The 26,957-nt window shown below is 39.8% G+C and overlaps 1 protein-coding gene across 3 annotated transcripts in view; it reads right to left on the minus strand.

The window, feature by feature from the left end:
- Nucleotides 1-26,957, minus strand: part of FUT8 (fucosyltransferase 8) — a 176,377-nt gene that overhangs the window by 95,318 nt on the left and 54,102 nt on the right. For all 3 annotated transcript variants that reach the window (XM_058655501.1, XM_036496274.2, XM_058655502.1), the window contains exon 4: nt 42-462. In XM_058655501.1, coding sequence (XP_058511484.1) covers nt 42-244 — 203 coding nt within the window. In that variant the 5' untranslated portion in view covers nt 245-462. The remainder of the gene's footprint in view (nt 1-41; nt 463-26,957) is intronic.

The following is a 26,957-nucleotide window of genomic DNA, read 5'->3' on the forward strand; positions in this document are numbered from 1 at the left end:
AAAAAAGTTTTTCACTATTTTCCCAAAATTTTCAAACTTACCGGAGAGATTCAGCCATCCGTCTTAAGTCTTCATTCTGCTGTTTTAAGCGTTCAAGCTTTGCTAAAATCTTGGACAGTTCTCGGCTCGAGTGATCAGGGTGGTCATTATCTCGTACCAAGTGACCACCTATATAAAACAGCAAGGTCCCCCACGCAAAAAGAATGAGCATAATCCAACGCCAGGAACCACTCCATGGCCGCATCTTCAGATTCTCAACTCACTGCCCTGAATCCGAAGCTCAAAGAACTGAAAACATTGTAGCTTTGTTAGGGCATAGGTGAGCAGAAGTCTGCTGCTTCAACACATGATGCTTCCCACACTTTTGCCTCTCTGGTACTCCAGGGCTGGATTTTTGAAAGAGATCCTCCAGGAGATATGAGTTGGCTGTTTTACCGTCCTGTGTTTCATGAACTGTATAATCTGTGGAAAGAGTAAGAAATGTATATAAGCTAACATTAGTATATGTAAAATAGCATCTGTTGAGATTCACATACTTAAAATGTAAATATCAGCGTTGTCTGATCAACAACCCGGAAGATAATCTAGCTGCCTAATAGTAAATACAAAGAGTAAACACTGGCAGCTGCATACTAAGTACACACACACACACACACACACAGTAGGGCTCCACCAGGTGACAGGTTAACTAATTCTACAACTAAAGGAGCTGCATTCACTGAGAATTTTATGAAAACGAAATTAAAACAACAACAGCAACAATAATCCAGTTGGAAATCAAGAACACTATCTTTATTCCACTATTTGTCCTATCGTTTACAAAACACTGTTTTCTAATCTAATGTATTTCACATATTCATCAAAACAGAAGTAAAGTTTATTCAATGCTTCAAGTCACAGACCTACTAATGTGAGGTCTGCCTTTCAGCAGATGCAGAAATAAGGCAGAGAGTCAGGAATTCATGGTTAAAACAACAAGTATTAAATGAAATCATGCCGAAGGCCTAAGGAATGGGTCACTCCAGTAAATCAACAAAATGCAAATATTACAATTGAGTTAGTAAGACTTTTTCTGACAACAAATCCAGTGGTATAAAACCAAACTGTGTGTTTAACCTGTATACGATCTAGTCAATTCAGAGCTGCTCAGATACATGTAAGATACAACTTTATCTTTCTCTTCACAGTAAAATTAATTTGGAACACTCAAAGTATCAAGGTTTTTAAAGAATAATTTTATTTAAATAATAAAAATGGTGCTGAAACATATTGCTTAGACCAAACAAGAACATACTCAGAACATGGAAGACAAGACAACCAGATTGTTTGATCCAACAGAAGACCTCAAGTATCTCCCAGAGGATGGAAAGAAAAGCAAGTGGCACCGCACTTCAGGCCAGGTCCTCCAGGAAGCACCTGGCCGTGGACACTCCCAGGCAGGTGTGGACAACCAACAGGCCTCAGAATGTACAAAGGGAGAACAAGCAAGACCCCCTCCGAGGACAGATGAAATATATCACCTCTTTTTTTTAAAAAAAAAGATTTACTTATTTTTATTACAAAGTCAGATGTACAGAGAGGAGGAGAGACAGAAAGATCTTCCGTCCTCTTCCGTCTGATGATTCACTCCCCAAGTGAGCACAATGGCCAGTGCTGCGCCGATCTGAAGCCAGGAGCCAGGAATCTCCTCCAGATCTCCCACACAGGTGCAGGGTCTCAAGGCACTGGGCCGTCCCCGACTGCTTTCCCAGACCATAAGCAGGGAGCTGGATGGGAAGTAGAGCTGCCAGGATTAAAACCAGTGCCCTTATGGGATCCTGGCGCGTTCTGGACAAGGACTTTAGCTGCTAGGCCACCGTGCCGGGCCCAGGATATTTCACCTCTTACACAACAATCAACACCTCCACGGCATTCATTCTTCCACACTCAGAAATCCTTGAGCCAGTCAGCAGAATGTCTCCATTCTCTGCCACTAAGTAGTCTGAGAACAAAGAGCAGCTACCATCCCCCCTTTCTCCCAGCCATATTTCACTCCCTTCCCCCCCCCCATTTCTATCAGAGGCCCCCATGAGTCTGCCAACCCCATCCCAATGCCCTCACCTTTGTAATGGTCTTGTTAGGAAATAAATCTTCATTTAAATATTCAAAACATAACACACAAATTGTAAAATAACATGTTTACAGAAACATTGTTAAAATAGTCTAGATTTTAATAAAAGACCATAAGAATATCCATATATTAAATTATTATATTATATAGCAATACTGGTATCCCATGATTATAAAAAGCAAAAAAATTATTGTAGGCAGAACACACTCTCATTGCTTTCCTAATTAATGGCATCATTTGAACTGTTTTTGGAGAGAACATGGCCCAGGATTTTATTATTCTTAGTCAACATTTTTAAAAATTATCAAGAAAAATAAGCAAAGCTAAAGTATTAGTAATTTTCTTCAGCATGGTTAAAAGAGCAGGTATATAAATTTTTTCCCTACCTACCATTCACAATGAATGCTTAATTAGTGTGCTTATCATTGAAACATACCAGTATAAACACTAGAACTTTTATTCTTTCTGGTGACTGATGTACTGCAAACCCACAGAGCAGTACTTTGGAACGCTTTTAAATAAATGAATTACTAACTGAACAAGTGAGTGAACAGTGTCACCTACGGCAAAGAATACACATATCAAGGAATTAAGACATCAGCTTCAAATGCAGTTATGCCTCACTCAAGACAGCAAAGTTGAATGCAGAAAGCGAGAGAGAACGTAGTATAAGGAAACTGGCTCAATAGCAAAAGTACTTATAACAATTAAGCTTTATTATTCAATACGTGCGTTACAAGTCACTCCCCAACTGAATAAAATTAACTAGGAGAAAGATAAACTAAAACAGCAGTCTTTATAGTTTATCTGTCACATATGAGAACATAAATAATTTCTCTTCACTGTGTCTCATTTTCTGCATGTAGAGAATTCATTGTCAAAAATACTATGATTGAAGCATGAATGATATAAAAGTTAATAACTTATTAACAAAAGTATTAGTGAAAATATCAATATTAATTATACAGACCACGCAGTGTCTGCTGAGATTTCTTCTTAGAGCAGATTTTTTAAATTTTCAAGTATTTATAAATTTATTCCTGTCTGAAATGCATATAGTACTTTCCTTCTGCGGAATATTAAATGGGTTCAGATGTGCTATGTTTTCTTACTACAAATTTATTGGATTATGGCATTTCTTTCTTAAGGTGACAAAGTATTTGAATGAATCATTTCTTTTAGTATTTAAGACATTCTTTGGGTTAGATTTGCACAATGTTTCTGGAACATTACATACATGATATATAATTTTTCTAAGTACAGTCCTGATTCCAGAGCTAGTGTGTAGCATCAGCAAGATCAGGTGCTTTAGCAAGAGGTGCTGTGATGCCTAAAATGAGGTCTGTACAGATACGTGTGTGTGTGTGTGTGTGTGTATATATATATATATACACATTCACAAACACACACACACATAAATAATTTACTATAATGCTGGTTACAGAATAGGCACTCAATAAAAGTTAATTTTATTTTAATGTTAACAGAATATGGAGATTAAACTTATGGTTGTTAGAATCAGGAGGATCTAACCTAAACTCTCTGCTGAATCTATCTAGGTAACGTCACTGGGAATCAACTGCTTTATAAAGAATGACCTGGTCTGCAGTTCATGTTTTTGTTGTAAAAATCTCAGAAAATACTGAGAAAGGCTTCAATTAAAATGTTCTTAGGGAGTTGTCATATCAACATCCAACCGCTATTCTGATACATCTTGAATTGCTAGACAGACTCCACTAGGATTGTTTACATAATATACTCCGTGTCGTGGCAAGCAACGTCTACAATGGCCGTCCATAACCCAAGTCCAACATCCATACCCAGCATCATCTCTTCCCCTACGTGCACGCTTGACATAGTGACTGGCTTCTGACAGGGGTCACAAATGACTGCAGTTTCTGTCTTATTCATATAGTACTTGCTCACTGTGATGACACAAGTTACCAGGCTTTGAGCTGCCCCAGGGAAAGCCCACTGATGGAAGGACTTGACTTAAGCCTCCAGAACTTCACAGGTGATTGAATCCAACAACCATGAGTATGGACATGGAAACAAGCAATTACTAGTCAAGCTGTGACATCATTGCTGTTCTGGTTTGTGTCTCTTTTCAAAGGATTTATTTTATTAAATCAACTCTGCATTCTTTTTCTTTCTTTTCTTTTTGTTTTTCTTTCTTTTCCTCCTTCCTTCCTTCCCTCCCTCCCTCCCGCCTTCCTTCCCTCTCTCCCTCTCCCCTTCCTTCCTTCTTCCCTCCCTTCCTTCCTTCCTTCAAGATTTGTTTTTCTGACAAGTTAGAGTGACAGAGAGAATTTTTACATCTGTTTAGTTCACCACCCAAATGTCACAATAACCAGGACTAGCCAGACAGATACCAGGAGCCAGGAATTCCGTGCACATGTTCCAAGTGGATGGCAGTAACCCCAGAGCTTGAGCCATCATTCTCTGCCTCCCAGATACGTCAGTATAAAACTAGATCAGAGGCATGGAAAACAGCCAGAACCTGGACTAGGCACTCCACTATGGGAAGTGTTCATCCCACGCAGCAGCTTAACCCCTTGGGGGTATCTGCCCCATTCCCACATTTCTGACCAATAGACAACAAAAATTGTCCCTTTCAACCCCTTACTATTTAGGGTGATTTACTATGAAGCAACAGATAATGATAAATAGCTTGCTAGAATTAGATTGGTAGAGATGGCCAGGTCCCTGCTGGAATGAAAAAAAAAGTGGAGTCCTTTTGAAAGTATATAAGATGCTTTTTTCTCCCAGACACCGCCTTGCCAAGGCAAAATGCCAATCTCACCATGAGGTATCAAGGCCAGAATTGTACCCTTCTGAGACTCTAGCTTATCATGAGAATGGAAGAAGTTACCAATCACGCTCTTCTGATGAATTTGTGTTTTAAACAAGCTAGACAAGATTACCACTCTAACCCTTTGATGAGTTTTGTCCCTACCCTGTAATTGACTGCTAATTGTGTTCTATTTTATCCCAAAAAATTGTGCTTAAGAGATTCCACTTCGACCAGATTCTCAGGCCATCCTTTCTTGGAGGCCTCCTCCTGACTGCTGTGCTAGGAGGTTTCTATCTTTAATAAATGTTGTTTTGCTCACTGCATGGTCTCTAGGGAAATTCTTTCCTGTGAGGCAAGAACCCAGGTAGCCTGCTTCCTCTGTGCTGCTCTATTTCTCTCTGAAGACTTGACTCACAACTGATGTTTTACTTCCTGTCCTCAGTAAGATGTACACAGCCCAAGGCACACAGTAGGAACTCAAGATGCATAGCAAACCTGAAACCGCATTTTTCTTCCACACCCTGATAAACACCTCTTATAAATGCCATAAAAAAGATTCAATTTACGACAAATAAGAGATTTGACAGGTAAATTACAATTATGGCTTTTATACTACACCAGAAATTTAAAAGCATTTTTATTAACATTTGCTACTTCCAACCATGACAGAATAACTGGCACTCAGTTTGCTTATCTGAACTAGAAAACCTAAAAAGCACATTTAAGTAATCTGATCAGATTTTAGGTGATGAACAGACACGACTATAATACCTAACAGAAGATTAGCATGAAGAGTAAATCCTAGGGTCGCTGGATCTTTCCTCAAGGGACATTTATTAAACATCAGCAAAGAAAGGACAACTCCAGCAAAGCATAGTTACGTTTGCCAGGTGGGAAGACAAACAGCAACAGTCAGTAAGTTTAAGGTGAGTGTATTCTGACCATCAGTATGCTAAAAGAGAAAAACCTCCAAAAATGTGAATAGCAGATTCTTTGAATCACTGCCTGGGTACAGAAGCTATGCATGGGTAGAAAATCTTCAGGAAGCTGCAAGGAACAATTACCAAAGAAAGAAAAACTAAATACGAGTACCTGAACACCTCTCAGACATTGTACAATACTGGAAAATCCATGATTTCCAGTCAAGTACAAAGAAAATGCCATATAGAAACCCTGCATTGAGCCCAGCACGATAGCCTAGCCTTGCATGAGCCAGGATCCCATAAGAGCACTGGTTCTAATTAGGCTGCCCTGCTTCCAATCCAGCTCCCTGCTTGTGACCTGGTAAAGCAGTGGAGGATGGCCCAAAGCCTTGGGACCCTGCACCCACATGGCAGACCCAGAAGAGGCAAGGCTCTGGGCTCCTTGCTTCTGACTGGCTCAGCTCCAGTCATTGTGGCCACCTGGGGAGTAAACCAGCAGTTGGAAGATCTTCCTATCTGTCTCTCCTCCTCTCTTCATAACACTGATTCTTAGCTCAAGCAATATACACAAAGAGGCTATGGGCCAGATTTGGCTCATAAGCTTAAGTTCACTGAATCCAGACACCTAATAAAAGCTAAACTAATAAAAATCATAACAAAAGTTACAAATAATAAAAAGATCAAGGTGACCCAAACTGAAATTCAACACTCATTAAAAAAATAAAAAACACCAGACACTTAATAATACGAAGTTCACGCTGTTTAGAAACTCATCAAAAGCTACAAAGAACATGGAAAAACATCTTCCTGTGATATAGGAATCCAAGGATACACTAAATGCTAAAGTTGGAAAACATCAAGAAAACACTTCAGCCTTCTAAAGTCTACATGAAGCATGGTGTGACAGCAGTACATGCTGCAGGAATTAAAACCACTGGTTCTGTGAACTACTGCAGTAATCAAAATCAAACTCCAGTCCATCACTGAGTAAACTGTTCCCCTCTTACTTCCCCTGCCACACATGCAGTCCATCAACACACAAACACTCCCAAGGAAGAATGGAATATTTTTCAGGGCAAAATTATTGTTCATTTCAGGTTCTGTTGTCCTTTACCTATTATGCCTAGCACATAACCTTCCCACCCCCAAAAAAGAGACATAATTTTTAAATATCAGATTTTGAAATCATCAGAGAATTTAAAACAATTATGACAGATATATTAAAAGGTCTCATGCTAAATGTGGCAAAACCTATGAACAAAGATTCTGGCAAAAAATGCCAGCTAAACAAAACCACAGGATCTTCAATGCGATTATCAGAAGACAAAGCTGATGAGTAAAAAGCAGTGAGCTTCAAGAGAGGGTAACACGGTATTTAAACTGAAACCCAAACAGGAAAGGAAATGTTGAAACTTTAAAAAATAAACAAAAATAAAGTAACCACAATACAGAATTCCAAAGCTATCAGACAATATCACATGATATAATGCACATATTACTTAAATTCAAGAACAGAGCAAATCATTCCAAAGCTACATTTAATTAGATACAAGTTGGGACTAGTGTCATGGTATAGAGGGTAAAGCTGCCACCCGCGTCACAAAGCACCAATTTGTGCACTTCAATCCAGCTCTCTGCAAACATGCCTGATAAAAGCAGTTGAAGGTTGCCCGAGTCCTTGGCACCTGATGCCCACATGGGAGATCTTTAAGATAAAGGTTCTGGCTCCTGGCTTCTGCCTGGCCCAGCCCAGGCCATCACAGCCTCCTGGGAAGCGTGCCATTGGATGGAAGATCTAACTCTCTCTGCCTCTCTTTTTCTCTGTGTAACTCAGACTTTCAAATAAATAAATAAATATATAAACATTTTTAAATAAAGGATGTTACCTGAAAACTTCCCAAAGTAAATGAAGCACTCAACAGATCAAGGAAATGGAGAGAACTACTAGTAAGATAAATGTAAAATGTAGACAAAACTGATAAAATACAAAGCAAAAGGTAAAATGCCACAGATGAGAAAAATACAAATATTACATACAGATAAAATGAAATATGAGAACATACTCCATGACAGAAGACATTGCCAGTTAAAAGACAAGGCAAAAATATCTTCAAAACAGGAATGAGGGGAATTCAAAATATTAATTCAGCATTCTATACATCTTTTAAAAACAAGTAGAAATAAGTTTCCAAGAAAAAAAAAAAAAAGGCAAAATCGCATTGCAAAAATGTTAAATAGTCTTTCAAAAATATACCAGAGAGAAACCTGGATTACGGGGACAGCATTGTGACGTAGTAAGTTAAGACACCCCCGTAATGCCTGATATCACATAGGGTCACTGCTTCAAGTCTCTGCTGCATCATTTCCAACCAGTTCCATGCTAATACACCTGGGAAAGCAGAGGAACGTGGCCCAAGTGTGTAGGTCCTGCACCCATGTGTGAAACTCAGATGAAGTTAATGGCTACTAGATTCAGCCCTGGCTTTTGCGGCCATCTGAGGAGTGAACTTGCTGATGGAAGATCCTTGCATGTCCCTCTCTGTTGCTCAAATAAATAAATTTCTATTTAAGGAAATAAACAGCAAAAGCAATGGTAAAATAATAATATGAAGCTTTTTTCCCCTTACTCAAAATAAAGCTCAAAGGAAGCACTGGGCTGATTACATAGTAAAAGTAAATTCTTTCATTTGCTGGTTTACACCCAAAATGGCTGCAAAGGCCCAGGAGTTTCTTCTGGGTGTCTCATGTGTATAACAGGGCCTAAAGAACTGGGTCATCCTCTGCTGCTTTCCTAGACTAATTAGCAAGGAGCCAGAGGAGAAATGGAGCAGAGGGACTTGAACCAGCACCCATGTAAGATGCCAGTGTCACAGGTGGAAGTTTAACATGTTATGCCACAACACTGGCCTCATATTCTTACTTTTAATAATAATTTTTTTAAAAGCTGGCAGTAATTATTTTGTAGATATGATCAACTTCAATCTAAATGTTAATGCAAAAATTGTATTTTTCACATGTCCCAAAGAGAGTAAGATTCAACTCAAATAACTAATAATATGATCAACAAATAGATTAACTATGCTGAACTTCCTAGGCAGCCTAATCCAGGCTCAGAAAACAAAGAATGATCAAAAATATTACAATTACTCCATAAATTATAATAAATATAGGCTAGAATTTTAAAAATAATCTTTTAAATGTTACATTTTTAGCAACTAGAAGCAATCAAAATCAAAATCATTGTACAATATCTCTTCAAGTAATTCAATACAATGAAAATAGCTACACAATAAAACAAAAAATGAAATCATTAATTCAAAAAGTTTTATAAAAGAGAGGTTAAGTACAATTGTACAATTTAAGGGGCATATTTTTTTCATCAGCAAACAAGGCTAGAAAACAAAATATTTCAGGATGAACAAGGGAATTATAAACAAAACTTATAGAAAAGCTAGTGATTGGTTATAAAGTATAAATATTTAACAAAGAATCCATACATATATAATCCAATCCAATTCTAAATTAATCTGTGCCTAAGACTGCATCTGCATGGAGCTCCTGACTGCATGATGGCCCAATCTCACCCGGTGCACTCATTTGGAGAGTGACTTAGTTGGCATATACATGGAGATCTTCCATCTATTGGTTCACTCCCTAGATAGCTGCCAAGGCTGAGGCTAGGCCAAGCCAAAGCCAGGAACTCCACATGGCTCACAGGTACCTAAGCATGTGGAACATCTGTCCTTTTCCCAGGTGCAGTAGCATGGAGTTGGATCATAAATGGAACAGCCTGGATCCCAGAAGGCAATTTAACCCACTGCATTACAAAGCCAAAACCTTACACAGGATTTTTTAGGAGCATTTGGTGAAACAAGTTACACTAAAATATAGAAGAGAATAAAAGGGAGTTGAAAGAAGGCAGGCAAGGCAGGGAACAGAAATAACATTATCATATAGTCCCTGCCAAGATTATGAAATCCAACTGTCATTCATTATTTATATATTCACCTATCATATGTTCAATTTCTTACTGGTACAATCTGTTAAGCACATATAAATTCAAAATTTCAGGCACACCAAATACATGAGAATAAGATATCGATTCACTGAAAACAACCAATATTTCAGAAATTAATCTTTCTGGTTATGAAATTCAAACACATTATCACATTTGTGAGCTTTCTATTAGTAGTGTCTCACTCACCTTAGCAGACAGCATAATATACCAGATTGTGTTTACTGATACAATTAACTTATACTATTAAAACAGACCTAGAAATCTGGCCTTGCCATCTGTTCCTTCGGCCCTGAATAAATTAACAATCTTGAAAACTGATGACATTAGTAAACTCCAATGAAACATTGCATTTGCCATTTTCCCTCATGTCTGTGAGTATGTATAAGAGTACGAGTACTTATATACTTGCACACATATTTTTCTTGATTGACACTTTGAAAATGGTGGAAATTCTTTTTCCAATTTATGAATCAATACTAGATTACAACCTTTGAGTAGCGTACTCAACTATAAAACAGAAATGAATAGTCATATTCATCACTGTGAAGTTCAAATGACAATACTTGTAAAAGTGATTTGTACACCATAAAGCAATTTGTAAATGTTAGTTACTTTACTATTATCTTTCTCTTGTTCATTAAGAAACAAGTATACCAGCTTTCTGGCAGTTTCTAGACTTTTATGCCAAGTTCTGACCCCATGATAGATTTCATTTCTATTGTTCCTCTTACTAAAATTGCAATTCCTTTTTGGCTTACTTTAAAAAAAAAAAACTATCTAAAAGGCAGAAAGACAGTAAGACAAAAGTTTTCATCTGTTGGTTCTCTCCTCAAATGCTCTTCAAAAGCCAGTATGAAACTCAATCCAGACTCTCCAGCAGGAAGGTGGAGACTCACTGACTGGCATACTCCTGCCAGCTCCCGGGGCTGCATGGCTGGACCCAATCACTGGGCTAGTCCTGCCGGCTCCCAGAGCAGCACTGGCAGGACCCACTGACTGGGTTACTCCTGCTGGCATCTGGGGCTGCATTGGCAGGAAACTGCAATCAGAAATGGGAACCAGGAATTGAACCCAATGTACTCCTGGGGGGAGGTGGGTTTCTTAAGTGGTTGGTGTCGTTTAACTGCTAAGTTAAACTCCCACACCTTGGCTCTTCCCAAAGACAGATCCTGACAATGCATATTAATTATAACATACTGGGATGCAAATAACAAAAAACATAACTCAAAATGACTAAAAGTAAGAAACATTTTAATTTCCACTCTGTCTCCTTTTAAGGAAAAAAAAATTAAGAACAGAGAAGTTGCCCCAGAAAATCTGAAGTCTTATTAGCCAAGACTGAGTCACCTGTTCCATACAAAACCAATGGCTGACAAGTGGAACAGGATTATCATACTGGCTTAGACTACTGAGAATTTCTCACAGGGTAGATTCCCAAACAAAACTGAGACCCTGAAAGCAAAATGAAATGAAAGAATAACTACAACAACCTCCAAGAATGCTACAACACTATCTTCTTTTATAAAAGTATCCCCCCTGATTATTGCTTATCACACTTAATAGAAGATAGTTATTTCCAATACTAAAAGATAATCAGTACAGCAAAGGCTTAGAAATCAACACCTGAAGTAAGCGACCCCTTGATTAGCATTTCTGAAGAAATACATAAATACTGACCAAGTGTATATATACTTATCTCTTAAAGGAAAATCCTAGGCAAAACTAAAAAAAAAAAAAAATAGTAACAAAGTCGAACCGTAGAAAAAATAGAGACTAAAAGTCATTTTCATGTGTACTCATTCATTATATGAAAAACATCAAAAACAGTTCCTCATAAAGAAATACTCCAAATATACTTTTAACTAAGATTTATATTTGCACAGTGATGAAGTCACTTCTCATGATGCTTCCCTGATCTGAATGACTAGTTCAGTTCCCAGCTCCTCCACCTCCAGTGCAACTTACTGCTCCTGGGGACCCTGGCTAAAGCACTTGGGTCCTGGAAGAACCTCTGGGCTCCTGGCTTCAAACCTGGGAACTGTTGCTAGCATTTAGGCTTAAACTAGCACACAGAAGATTGTCTCTGTCTCTCTTCCTTCCTTCCAAATACAATGAAAATAAACAAAATTTTCCATTAAAAATGTATACTCTAACTTTTAGTTAGAAAGCTGTAGAGTTTAAACATCCCATTTGGGTAAGTTAAAAGAGGGGTAGGATTTAAGACAGAAGGTAAACCATCCTTGGGATTCTTGCATCCCATAGCAGAATACTCAGGTTCAAGTCCCAGTTCCACTTCCAAGTACAGTTTCCTGCTAACATACATCCTAGCAGCAAGTGAAGATGGCTCAACTTCTTGGGTTCCTGCCATCCATGGAACCCAAAACTCGATTCCTGGCTTCTGCCATGCGCACTCCACACTGCTATAGACATTTGGGGAGTGAACCAATGAATGAAGACCTCTGTCTGTCTGTCTGAGTCTTGGGCTTTCAGATAAATGAAACAAGTTTTTGAAAATAGTTAAGAAGACATAAATATGTTGCAAAACATTCCAAGTTATATACAATACAAATAATGTATAAGCACTGACAATCTTTCTGGAGAACTACCTAAAGAATAATAAAACTCAAAATCACACACATTTAAAATTGTCTCTATACAACAACGGAGATTCATAAGTACAACAAATGTTACAATGAAAATTGTTTGACACCCAGGGCCTGCAAAGCCTGGGGCCTTGAGTGGACCATCATGGCCAGAGGTCTAGGAGGGGTTTGCTACCTATGTCCCCAAACGCCCCAAAGCCCAGTCTCCTGAGCCTTCCAGAACAATCTTCATCATGACTGTTTTAGATTCCATTGATGACCTTTGGCATCAGCCAGGATGCCACAGGATCCCCAATCTCAGGGACCAGAGTAGAGGGTGAGTGTGAGCCTTAACCTCATACACACATTGCAAGTTGAGCCACCTCCTTTGCAGACACTAGGGCAAAAGCGTGGAACATACCCAGGTGCACACAAAAGAGTTGCTATAACTTTCTTACAATCTATATATTTTTTTCTGAAGAAACAGATTTACAGAGAGGAGAGAGAGAGAGCTTCCAATCACTGGTTCATTCCCCAAATGGCCGCAAAAGCCGGAGTTGAACATATCCAAAGCCAGGAGCTTCTTCTGGATTCTTGTGGGGGTGCACACAGGCTTTGGGCCATCCTCAACTGCTTTCCTAGGCCACAAGCAGGCAGCTGGATTAGAAGTGGAACACCCAGGATATGAATTGGTTGGGTTGCCAGCGCAGTAGGCTGATTAGCTTGCTGCCCCTGCACCAGCCACACTATAACTTTCTAACAAAATAGATGTTAGAATAAAACTAACTAGAAGGAAAACTAGAAGGAAATATATCTGATTGGTTCATTAATTTCTCCTCTTAACAACAACTAGTTATTAATGGAAGTTATCAGGATAGGTTCAAATGTTGTATAGTAAATAAAACTGCCACCTGAAACACCGGCATCCCATATGGGCACCATTACAAGTCCTGGTTATTTCACTTCAAATCCAGCTCTCAGCTAATGAGCCTGTACTTGGGCCCCTACCACCTCTATGGTAGACACGGAGGACGTTCTTGGCTTTGGCCTGGTTCAGTTCTGGCTGTTGCAGCCATCTACAGAGCGGGCCAACAGATAGAAGATCTCTCTTTCTACTCTGTCCGTGTGTGTGCCTGTGTGTGTCTAACTCTCCTCTCTCTATATAGCTGTCTTTAAATGTATAAATTTAAAAAAAAAAAGTCATGTAGTAATTTAATGAGCCCTAATATGAAAACTAAAAAACATTGAGTAGATACATCCAGAACCCTCAAAACTGCACGTCTTCTCTTCTTAAACCAAGAAAATCAGAGGTAGCTAATTGACCTATCAATTATAATGTCAGCCTGCCCGCTCAACCAAATGGGAGATGAGCCCTTCCAATACAAGAACTGAGCGCCCACTCCAGGCTGCCTCCTGTAGGCCCCCCTGCAATAGCACCTGTGCTGCACCTTAGCTGCATGCTCCTGGTCTTTGGCCAGGACTGAGGGGGCAGGGCCTGCCCCTGCACCCACCCCCTCTCCTGAGCCGGCCTCCTGGTGCCTTATTCCTGGGTTGAGGTACCCATCTTGAAGGGCAGCTGGAGGTGAATTGTGGCCAGGGCCCTTCAAAGGTGGGGGTGTCAGCCTCGCACATGGCTCTGTGCCCCAGGTGGGCTTCCTTGCGTTTTCTTAGGATCTCCTTGGAGAACAGGAAGCCAAGTAGTATTTTTATTTAAACGCAGGAGTAGGTGTGTGGGGTGGTGGGTTTTGCCAGATAGAGCCATTCTGGGCAGGTCTAGGCTGGAGCGGACATGGGGTTGGGGAGAAGGGACTCCTTGCAAGTGGTGGAGGTATGGCCACAGGGTCAGGCATCCTTTACCAGGGTAGCTTGGTGACAAGCCATATCCATCAGGGCCCTACAGAATAAAGTTCAGACTCAACACAGGAAATCATACTGGATGACATGATGGGGGAAAAACATTTTCTGCCAATTTTTCTTTTGGATTCTGTAAGCAGGTCCATTTTGTCTTGCAAGTAGGCATCATGTTGCCATTGGGATGTCTGTATCCCATAGTGAAGCTTCTGGTTTGAGTCCTGGCTAGTTGGCAATTTTAACTCAGCTTCCTGCTAATGCACCTGAGGGCGGCAACTGGTGTTTTAAGTACTTGGGTTCCTGCCACCCATGTGGGAGGAAACCATGAGCCTTGCTATTAGCTTAGCCTGGTCAAGTCCTAGTTGCTACAGGCATCTGGAGTGAACAGCAGATGGAAAACTTTTGTCTTATTCTTACTCACACTACCTTTCAAATACAGAATCTTTCTTAAAGAATTTTGTTAAACAAAAAGATACTTTAGAACTTCAAGACAACATTTAAAGGAAATATGACTGAGGGTTGCTCTATGTTTATCATTGATCTCTGTAACATCTCAGTAGAAAGACAAGTAGGAACACAGGAATGTTAGCATTCTAGTGCTGATTCCAAAAGGCCTAGCTGGCATATTTAAAAAGAAAAAAAAAAAGCCTAATGTTCACTTACACTGTAAAGTTATATCTGAATTCATAAAAGATTTATTTTGTTTCTCAAGGAGAAACATTCCAAGAGAAGACACCTCAGAAACAGCAAAACATCCCCAAATGTCTTTCCAATCAAATCACAATGCTGTAGAACTGCTGAGGAAGTTCAGCACTCAGATTTCTTGCAGTTGGAAAATATAGGTATTATAAGGATTAAATTAACATCACAAATCTGGGAAGGATCTTAAAAATATCTATCGTTCCTCCTACTACTTTACTCAGAGACTAGTTTATGTTCATAAGAAAAAACTCTACAACAAAGAATCATCCTTGCTAAGTAGGCGAGGTCAAAGCTAAGGTCAGAGGTCCAGAGAGGGAACATATACCACCGAAAGGTTTGGTCCCCAAAACTAGGAAGAATGTCATGATCCAATTTCCATTCCAGTAAGATCACTCGAGGGTCCCTGCAAAGGCTGAGATCCAATTTGAGTGCCAGCTTTTGTCCCAGCTACTCCACTTCCCATTCAGCTCTCTGCTTATGGCCTGGAAACACAGTGGAGGATGGCCCAACAACTTGGGACCAAGAACCCACGTGGGAAAACTCAGGAAGAAGCTCCTGGACCCTTGCTCCAGATCAGCTCAGCTCCAGCCACTGAAGCCATTTGGGGAGCGAACCAGCAGATGGAAGATCTTTGTCTTTCCTCTCTGTAAATCTACCTTTCAAATAAAAATAAATAAATAAATAAATAAATACAGACATTACTGTGCTAAGTGAAATAAATCACACACACACACACAAAGCATAATATGATTCAACTCATTTGAAGTATTTAGAAGCATCTCTCATACAAGCGAAAGTAAAATAGCAATTACCAGGGATAGAAGTAAGAGGAAATGGGAAATTACTGTTTAACGGACACAGCAATTCAGTTTCTAATGAAAAAGTGTGTTGATGGATAATGAGGATGGTTACACAACAATGTAAATACATTAAATGTCACTGAGTTGTATGTTTAAAGACAGTTAAGCGAGGCATTCTATCAGGCATATTTTGTATTTAAAAGGCAGGGAGGATATATATTTTCAAAATGCTACTTCTTGAGTGATTTGCCCAAATATTACATTGTAAATATAAACTCTATTCATTCTTTTATTTTTAAACCTGGAACTAAGTTTAATTTTGTATTGATTCTGATAATTTTAAAAATACATACATTAATGAAAATCATGTGTTATACAGTAACAGAAAATAGGAAACCCCTATGATCAAAATTGGCATATCACTATCATCTGGAATTGTTAAATGCTTAACAATAAATTATTAAGAACAAAATACCAAAAAAATAGCTTTGTATTGCATAATGATGTGCTAGTTAAGGATGGACAGCATATTTGGGAGGTCCCCCAAGCTTACAATGGAGCTGACAAATTCCTGTCTGTCACCTACTGATAACTGAAGTCTAATGAACTACGAATGCTTCTGTGGTGATGCTGCTGCAAACAAGCCTGCTGCGCTGCCAGCTGTATGAAAATGCAGCCCAGGCTTGGGCATCTAGCCTGTTAAGACACTGACTAGGGTGCCTGTGTCTGCCATCAAAGAACCTGCTTTCAATATCCAGCTCTAGTTCTTGACTTCAGCTCTGGCTGATACCAACCTGGGAGTTAGTAATGGGGGCTCAATTCATCGGGTTACTGCCACCCCACTTGGAGACCTGGGCTGAGGTCCTCACTCCCAGCTTTACGTTGACCCAGTTCTGGCCATTTGGGGACTGAACTAGAAGATGAGAACTCTGTGTCTCTTCTTATCTCTCTTCATCTCTTTGCCTCTCAAATAAATGTAATATATAAAACTTAATAATGGTAATAAGCTATTAGTGACTCATGTATTTACTATTAGAGTACATATTCCTACACATTAACAAAAGTTTGGGGCCAGTATCATGGCATGTCTGTTAAGTCTCTGTGTGGGGTGCCAACATCCTATATGGGTACCAGTTCTAATCCCAACTAACCCACTTCTCATCTTGCTCCCTGCAGTGAAAAATGACCTAGGTCTTTGGGTACTTGTACCCACATGGGAGACCCAGAAAAATCTCCAGCATCATGGCTACAGACTGACCTGGCGCCAGCAGCTGTAGCTATGTGGGGAGTGAACGAAATACAAGATCTCTCTCTCTGAAACTGTGTCTCCCCTTTCTGTAAATTTGTCTTTCAAATAAACATAAATAAATCTTTAGGAAACAAACAAACAAAACCCTTCCCTGTCATATTATACCTAAAGCAGCCTCACATGTTGTGTTTATCATGGCACTTAACTGAATCAAAATGCCCCAATAACTGATCATCTATACAAGTTTTTGTAAGAATACTTAATGATGTTTACACAATGTCAAAGCAGCCTAATGACAAATTTCTCAGAAAATATACCGTTAGGTAACAGACAGCTGTTAAGTAGTTTATATTTAAATTTTTTTTTTAAAGATTTATTCATTTTATTACAGCCAGATATACACAGAGGAGGAGAGACAGAGAGGAAGATCTTCCGTCCGATGATTCACTCCCCAAGTGAGCCGCAACGGACCGATGCGCGCCAATCCGATGCCGGGAACCAGGAACCTCTTCCGGGTCTCCCACGCGGGTGCAGTGTCCCAATGCATTGGGCCGTCCTCAACTGCTTTCCCAGGCCACAAGCAGGGAGCTGGATGGGAAGTGGAGCTGCCGGGATTAGAACTGGCGCCCATATGGGATCCCGGGGCTTTCAAGGCGAGGACTTTAGCCGCTAGGCCACGCCGCCGGGCCCTATATTTAAATTTTAACTAATTTTTTTTTCCAGTATCATTAAAAAATACAAAAAGGTAAAGAAAAGTGATTCTAGTTCAGTGATACTTCTAATTCATCTGTTCTAACTCTGCAAAGTTTGACTACAACAAAAATATGTAAGATTGCAATTGTCTCTCTTTAATATTCACACATACGTTTCTGTCCCATGTTTTGAGAAGCATCTCTGCATTCAGTTGTGATTTTATTTTATTCTTCTCCTTGGAGACAAGGACAATTCACATGAGGATTATTCTCTACCTTGTGCAATAAGCCCATAATAGGGAGCCACAAAAGGACAAATAAAATAATACATGATCAGTTAAAAGCGATCAGCAATGGTAGGCTCAATTAGCTCCTAAACTTTGAAAATACATCAGAAAATAAGTTAAAGTTTATATTCATCTAGTGATTATACAGAACAGCTGACTAGCATTACAAAACACAAAGGCAATGATTTCTGCTGCTGAGAATTTATAAAACTGGCTCACAATAAAAAAATATTCAACTGAAATTTATGGAATTATAACATCTTTGAAAACACAAACTCCCTAGTTCATCACTCTATAACCCTTAAAACACTACAGCACACATGTACTGCTTTCTATACTGTGATTATGTTAAAGAGCCGTATTAATTTAACAAATCTACAATCAACAATAATATTGATTTCATTCATGACGCCATTAATATGATTCATTATTAGCCCGACCTTAATTTTCCAACTAAATCTTAATAGTGCTTAAATGTGTCTCCTTCTTGTAATTAACAAGCTATAAAATTATAATTTTAATTAATTTCTCAAAACCAGTTCACAAAACTATTACTGAATGCTAAAGTCTCACTAAAATATTGTCATCTGAGATAAAAAGGACAAAAACAGAGAGATGTATTTAAAGATCTTAATTCATAACACAGCATTCTGCACACATACCTGCTACTGATGGCTGTTTTGAGTGAAAAAAGTACTCTTCCCTCTTAAATGCTGACGCTGTAAGCTATCGCATATGGACTCCCAACAAATGTCCATTTATTTTTATTTTTGTGATGTGGGAGCAATTGAGAGATTATGGCAAGTGAAAATATAAGAAATTTATTTTGGTGTCAATTAATTTTGAAGTTCATCCATAGTTTTTTCATAATGCATACTTTTAGGAACTTTTTTCATGAACTTTTTGAAGAACATTCCTATCTCTCAGACCACAATATTATAATGGAACCCTCCATGAAATTTGTGAAGCCCTCCCATATTCCTATTACCATTTACATATAAGAAAATTACTGTAATTTTTACATCCCAAATATATGGGCAATTCTGTCATATGTGCAAGGAAAATGAAGCTTTAAAACACTAACTAATCTGACACCAAAACCAGTCATTAGAAATGTAAGGAAAGGGGCAAGTGGCTCAATAGAGCATGCCAAGCTTCTCCTTGCAGAGCCAGCAACCCATAGAGGTGCCTGTTTGAGTCCTGACTGTGTCACTTCTGATCCAGCTGTCACTTTCTGCCAGAACAGGATAGCTCAAGGCCTTGGGCCCCTGCACCCACGTGGAGAACCAGAGAAGCTCCTGGCTCCAGACAAGCCATTGCAGCCATTTGGGGCATGAACCAGCAGACCATGAAGATGTCTCTCCCTGTCTCTCCTTCTCCATGGAATTCTGCCTTTCAAATAAAATAAGCAAATAAATATTTTTTTAAAAAAGAAATTTGGGGGGCTTGGCGGCGTGGCCTAGTGGCTAAGGTCCTCGCCTTGATCCCATATGGTTGCTGGTTCTCATCCCGGCAGCTCCACTTCCTCTCTCTCTTCCTCTCAGTATATCTGACTTTGTAATAAAAATAAAAATAAATCTTTAAAAAAAAAAAAAAAAAAAAAAAAAAAAGAAATTTGGGCCCGGCGGTGTGGCCTAGCAGCTAAAGTCCTTGCCTTGAACGCCCCGGGATCCCATATGGGCGCCAGTTCTAATCCCGGCAGCTCCACTACCCATCCAGCTCCCTGCTTGTGGCCTGGGAAAGCAGGAGAGGAAGGGCCAAAGATGTGGGACCCTGCACCCACATGGGAGACCCGGAGGAGGTTCCAGGTTCCCGGCATCAGATCGGCGCACATCGGCCCGTTGCGGCTCACTTGCTTCCTCTCTGTCTCTCCTCCTCTCTGTATATCCTGCTTTCCAATAATAATAAAAATCTTTTTTAAAAAAAAGCATATTAAAAAAAGAAATTTAAGGATGGAATTCAGATATCATTGATATTAAAAGATGGCAGAGATGTAACTATTGCTGAATGTTAAATACATGTCAGCTATATAGCAGATCTTTGCAAACACATTTCCATTTAATTCTCATAAACTTTTTAAAAAAGATTTATTTATTTTTATTGCAAAGTCAGATATACAGAGAGGAGGAAAAACAGAGAGGAAGGTTTTCCATTAGATGATTCACTCCCCAAGTGATTGCAACAGCTGGATCTGAGCCAGTCCGAAGCCAGCAGCCAGGAGCCTCTTCCAGATCTCCCACACAGGTGCAGGGTCCCAGGGCTTTGGGCCATCCTTGACTGCTTTTCCAGGCCACAAGCAGGGAGCTGGATGGGAAGTGGAGCTGTCGGGATTAGAACCGGCACCCATATGGGATCCTGGAGCATTCAAGGCAAGGACTTTAACCGCAAGGCCACCACATAGGGCCCATAATTCTCATACCACTTTCCAAAGTAAGCATACTCTCCTTTTGGAAAATGAGGAAACCAAGGTGAAATTTTGACCTTATGAAAGTCTGAATTCCTTCCTAGCAGTCAAAACAAGATAGAAATCCTGTGATTTCACACTGAAAGATTTTTGTCCACAAGCTACTACTGTCCCAAATAAAAGAAAGTTCATTTGATTCATTTACTATTTGCTTTGTGTTCTACACAAAAGGGAACATTTTCATCAATCCAATTTTAGCCCAATTTTTGTTTCCCTACAAATTATATTTTTGCTGGCAAAATTCTCATAAGTTCACTATCATAAATCTACCTGGAAGATGATTTTAAGCTAGTTTGTGTAATTCCACTGATTTACTCTTCTAATAATTTATTTAAAAGACTAAGGAACAGAGACACACATACAAAAAACTCCCTTCTGCTGGTTCACTCTTCAAATGCCTACGAGAGCCAGGGTTGGGCTAGGCCGTGGCCAGGTGCCCAGAACTGGGTCCGCCACGTGGGGAGCAGGGACACAACTCCTGGGGCCATCACCAGCTGGCTTCTGAAGTGCACAGAGGATAGGATGAAAAGCAAAGGCAGGATGGGGACCACGGCCTCAAACATGGGGACGCAGGCAACCCAAGGGGCATACCTCCGTGTTTTACAGCAATCATTTCACATTTTAACTTGCCAAAGAGTGACCTTGTAATGTTCAAAGTCCTTATAGAAAGGCTCCCAGAGAGCCATCCATGTGAGAAAAGGCTGTTTTTCCACCATTAGCTCTCTTTTAGGATATTCCCTCTGGTGAACAGGGTAGCACATTTATAAATGTCAATTAATGTCGAGTATACTGAAGCAAGATAATAAGTATCAAATGATAATAATGATATAGCGTTTAAATGTTAAACAGATGTCAGCCCAATATTAATGTAGCAGGAAAACACTGGGTTTTTTTTTCTTTAGACTAGCTTTGCAAAGAATTAGATGCAAATGACTGAAACACCACTCAGAGTAACAAAGAACATGAATTAAAATGTACAGAAGGAAGCTACAATATTCTCTCCATCCTACCTGATGCTCTTAAACCAGTATCCTCCTCTGCAACAGCCTCGCTATAAAGGAAAGAACTTTAAAAAAGTAAAACCAAAAAGGTTGTTTCTGAGGAAACACATATCACCATTTCTAATAAACAAAACCAAACCAAAGTGATTTTCATCTCTCTCTGGTAACACCAGGTATTTTTTCACTAGCTTTATCCATCATCTCTCTGCTCACAGATTCCCCCACTTCTTTGCTATCTACTTCTAGCCTTCCTCTAGCTCTGAAAATAATAGGCAGCGACACACCTGAGGCCCAGGTGAATCGTTACTGTATCACCCTGGCCACAAGGGATATATGGTTAACAGTTTCCAAACTTTGTTCCAGTGAAACAGAAAGTTGTGAGATGTATTTCCAGGAGCCACTTAAGACTGCCAGTTAGGTTTCATTTATAAAGAAAGGTCTATAATACTTATATCATTGCATTCATTTATTATACCAAACTTGAGACATGAAAAAATATTTAAGTAGTTTTTAAAAATCCAAGTTTTTAAATTCTTACCCTAAAATTTGTGAAAAGTTTGCAGAAGGAAGGCAGGTGATAATCATGTTTATAAAAATGAGCTCCTTGTTTTTTCTGATTCCTTATTTATGATGAAAATCCCTTAGATATTTATTTATTTCTATTGGAAAGGCAGGTTTATGGAAAGAGAAGATGAAACAGAAGTACACTCCCCAAATGGCCACACTGGTGGAAGCTGAACCAATCTGAAGCCAGTAGCCAGAATCTTCTTCAGGGTCTCTCTAGCGGGTGCAGGGTCCCAAGGTTTTGGACCATCCTCGACTGCTTTCCGAAGCCATAAGCAGGGAAGTGGATGGGAAGTGGAGCATCCAGGACATGTACTGGCACCTAAATGGGATGCTAGTGCTTGGAGGTGGAAGATTAGTCAGCTGGGCCAACATGCCAGCTCCATGATGCAAGTTTTGATCATAAAAAATTATAAATTCTCAGGCTTCTCTATTCCATTTTGAAAGAATATATATTTTGTTCTTTACCAGATAAGACAAGCTCTTCACAGTTTCATACTAATAGGTCCTGAGATGCTGGGTACCTTTCATGACCATCCAGGTACCTCAGATGGTAGCTGCACCCACGCCAGTTCAGACTGTCACTGGGCACCTCAACAGAGGAAGAAACATTAACTCCTCAAGTTCTGACAACACTTACTGGGGGCCTCAAGGAATCTGCTCAGCAGACCAGCAGGGCAGTTTGTACCCCACTTGCATGAGATAAAATAATCCTTGGGCTTTGCCCCAAACCAATGTGATGTTAAGCTCTATGAGTTTCAATTAGGTGCTGAAACAAACAGGATTTTAAATGGATTAGTCTAATCAAGAAGCTTAAGCTGAAAAAATGGAAATTGGCCCTCATAATCAAGTTACTTGGGTGTTGAAATACAACTGAAAGTGAAGTATATAGTGTAAAGCCATCAATTAGGCTTCTTCTCTGTATCAATAGCTTCTGTTGTTCAAAATCACAACAAGAAATGTTTCTGACTGTACAGACATTCACTTAGATAGGATGGAACTTGGGGCTGAGCAAAAGTTTGTGTGGCCCACTTAACCCAGATACCGTGATGTTATTTCTTATAAGTTAATTAGAATAACGTGCTTTTCGCTAGGCAGGTTGACTCCCAAAAGGGAAAATGATGTATATTTGCTACCGTTAAATGACAAAGTCTATCAAGGAGGTGAATTTGGGATACTGTTCAGTTTGACAACCCCTTTACTGCTTTTCTCTCTGCTATGTCTACCCATTTCTGACAAAGGGATTTTAAACTTCAAACAATAATAAACAACTAATACATTTCTTCTACCCCTCCCAGTTTGGGCCTCCAGCATTTTGATATCGTGCTGTTAGGCAGGTATTGTCCAAGTATTGTTCAATCTTGCTGGAGAGAACTTATCCTTCGGTTACTGTGCGATGCTCCTCTTTATTCCTGATACCCTTCCCTCACCTGAAGCCTGCTCTATCTGAAATTAGCTACTGCCATTTTCTCTCATTAGTTAGACCAGGCAGAACAGTCTTTTTCCATCCCTTTACTTTAAATGTCATGGGTCTGTATATTTAAAGTGTGTATCTTGTAAACAGTATACAGTATACAGTTGGATGCTATGGGTTGAATATGGTTTTGGTATCCTCATCTCGGTCCCCAGGGTGGTAGTACTCATCCCTGGGCAGATGTACTGGAATCTTTAAAAAGTAGGGGCTGGGGCCCGGCGGCGTGGCCTAGCGGCTAAAGTCCTCGCCTTGGGTGCCCCGGGATCCCATGTGGGAGCCGGTTCTGGTCCCGGCTGCTCCACTTCCTGTCTAGCTCCCTGCTTGTGGCCTGGGAAGGCGGTTGGGGACGGCCTGATGCATTGGGACCCTGCACCCGCGTGGGAGACCTGGAGGAGGTTCCTGGTTCCCAGCTTCGGATCAGCACAGCACCGGCCATTGCGGCTCACTTGGGGAGTGGATCATCAGGCGGAGGATCTTCCTCTCTGTCTCTCCTCCTCTCTGTATATCTGACTTTGTAATAAAAATAAATCTTTAAAAAAAAAAAGTAGGGGCTGCTATTGCTTCTCGGCCTTTTGGCTAACATCAAGTGCAAGAAGTAGGGGCTGGTGGGAGATCCTTAGGCAACGGGGACCTGAGGTAATCCTGCCAGAGGGTTTATAAAAGGAGCAAGGCCAGTTCTTCTGTTTGCTTTTGAGAAGTGATTCTTTTATACACACACACACCATGTGACATTACCTATCGTTACACTCTCTCTACAGGCAAAACCAGAGATCTGCTCAATTACAAACTAAATATCATTATAGGTTCATCTATGCTTGTCATGACAAACAGTTAAAACACCAGATCATGCCTTTAGATATGCTCTAATGTTTGTCTTAAGTTGATATACTTAGACTATTCATGTTTAAAGTGATCATTAACACAGATGGATTAATATCTACTTTTTTTTTGCTATTTACTCTGTACTATTCACTCTCCTTATTTCTTATTCCTGTATTTTGCCTGTTATTATTTATCTGTTTGTATTCCTTCTCTATTGCTTTTGCTTTTTTTATAACATAGATTGAAGTTTCTGACCTAAATAATTTTCTTTCTCTTAAGGAACTTCTTTTCTCTTGCAAACGATGTTAAAGGTCAATACATTTTAGCCATTTTGTCTGAGAGAGTCTATTTCTGCTCTACTTTTAAAGGATAATTCTGTATGATACAGAATCCTAGGTTGCTGATTTTTTCCTCTCAACTCTTACGCATTTTACTCCACTGTCTTTCTGTTGTGTTCCAAAGGTTTCTAAGAAAAAACTGCACAATTATCATAATTGTTTCTCTAATGTGTGTTAGTGCCCATGACTACTTTTTCATGACATTTTCTGTATCACTGATATTCTACAGTTTAATTGTGACATGCTTACAAACGGGGCCTTTGTGTAGGACCTTTTGGGGGGGGGGCGGTATTTACCCTGCTTAGTGTTCCACCATCTTCCTGCATTCTATGATTTGGTGGCTGGTATTAATTGCCTGCTGACCACTGTCACAATAAGGTCTTCAGTTCCTTTATCTCTTCTTCTCACTTCAGAATTGTCTGCACATGATTGTGACACATTCTGGTGTTGTCCCATAGGTCTTAGATATTCCATTCCATTGTTTTGGAAGACGGATAGAGAGGGTTTTGTTTTGTTTTTTAGTTTATTTGTTTTCACATTGCTTTTCAATTTGGGCAATTTTTACTGATAGGGGCTCAAATTGAGAGAAATTCCTTATGTGTTCATTGTACTATTGAGTCCATCAAATGTATTCTTTCACTTCTCAAATTTTTTTTTTATATCTAGCACTTCTTTCCTTTTTTACCTCCCTTAGAATCTGCATCCTGAGATCAGCCAGCTGCTATTGGACATGGTCACTTTTCCCATCATAGCCCTTGACATATTCAAAATGAAACCGAACCCCCATAACACCTCCTGGCTGTCTTCCATAGCACAAGGTATCCTTGTCTGCCTTTTACCAAAAGGAATTCACTGACTTCAGGACATGACCCAGCTGGCTTTACAGGCTTTAATCACCAGACCCCAAGCAGTCATTTGTTTCTTCAACAGTTTAGAACCTCAATAGTCAGTACTGTCCTGGAGTGATTTAGGTAGAGGAATTCCAGGACTGGGCAGAACTGCTACATTCATCATAAAACCTAGACCGACAAGAGCCCACTTGGCTATCACAAATTCTTTAAAGGAATTTAATCAAAGGAATCTCATGAGTTCCTCTGACCAATCAGAGTTGATCATGTGCCTCTCAACGCTGTTCCAATGAAGAATCTTCACCCCAGCTCCTCAGGGAGCCTGGGAATTAAGCAATGGCTGCTCGCCTCCTAGCTCTGCACTTTGCAATAAATATCTACTTTCTTTCTCCCCCTGATGTCAATGATTGGTTTTCTATGTGTTGATCAAAAGGATACAGTCTGGGGATTCTATAACAATGCCTTCAACCACTTTGAGATGCTGTTTGGTAACACAAGAAACAACAAAAGTATAGTTTTTTTTTATAATACGGTCTTGAATTTCATTCAAGTTTTCACCTACTTAACAAAAACATGCTGATAAATTAATCAGATTTATCCTAAGAAATCTGCAAGCACTGTTGCAAGTTAAGCCTCCAGAATTAGCAAGAATATCAGATTGGCCACAGCCAAGGAAACCTACTAGCATTATCACACTTTACATATATGTCATGCATATGTTACATATATGCAAACAGACGCTGAATCATTACAAAATGAGGAGTTAGCATCTTACGGAATTAGTAATCATTTTGTTATTCAGGGTGGGCATTTAGCCTACAGGTCAAGATGCAATGCCCATAAACAATGGTGGCTAAGTTTGCGGCCCAGCTCTGGCTCCGGCTTCTGATTCAGAATTACTGCTAATGCAGGGCCCAGCGGCAAAAGGTGGCTCAAGTCATCAGGTTCCTGGGAACAGAGAAATGTGGACAGAATTCCTGGACTTGAGCATTGACAAGCATCTGGCATCTGAGGAATCAATCAGAAGATCATCTTCCACTCCAAGAAATTATACAGCTAATAAGAGCTCAAAAAGTAAAAATTTCCAGGAAGATAACAGGGAATTAGGATGAGAAACACGGAAAATGACTTAAAGATGGCTGCAATGGGATGCAAAAAAGTATAAAAAGTGAGATTTCATAAGAACTTCTAGAAGAAAAGATTCATCTACAAAAAAAGCTTGTCAAGTAAGAATAAGGAATGATGGGCCCAGCGGCGTGGCCTAGCAGCTAAAGTTCTTGCCTTGAATGCCCTGGGATCCCATATGGGCGCCGGTTCTAATCCCGGCAGCTCTACTTCCCATCCAGCTCCCTGCTTGTGGCCTGGGAAAGCAGTTGAGGACGGCCCAATGCATTGGGACCCTGCACCCGCGTGGGAGACCTGGAGGAGGTTCCTGGTT

The sequence above is a fragment of the Ochotona princeps genome, chromosome 26 (genome assembly GCF_030435755.1).
Source record: "Ochotona princeps isolate mOchPri1 chromosome 26, mOchPri1.hap1, whole genome shotgun sequence".
Lineage (NCBI taxonomy): Eukaryota > Metazoa > Chordata > Mammalia > Lagomorpha > Ochotonidae > Ochotona > Ochotona princeps.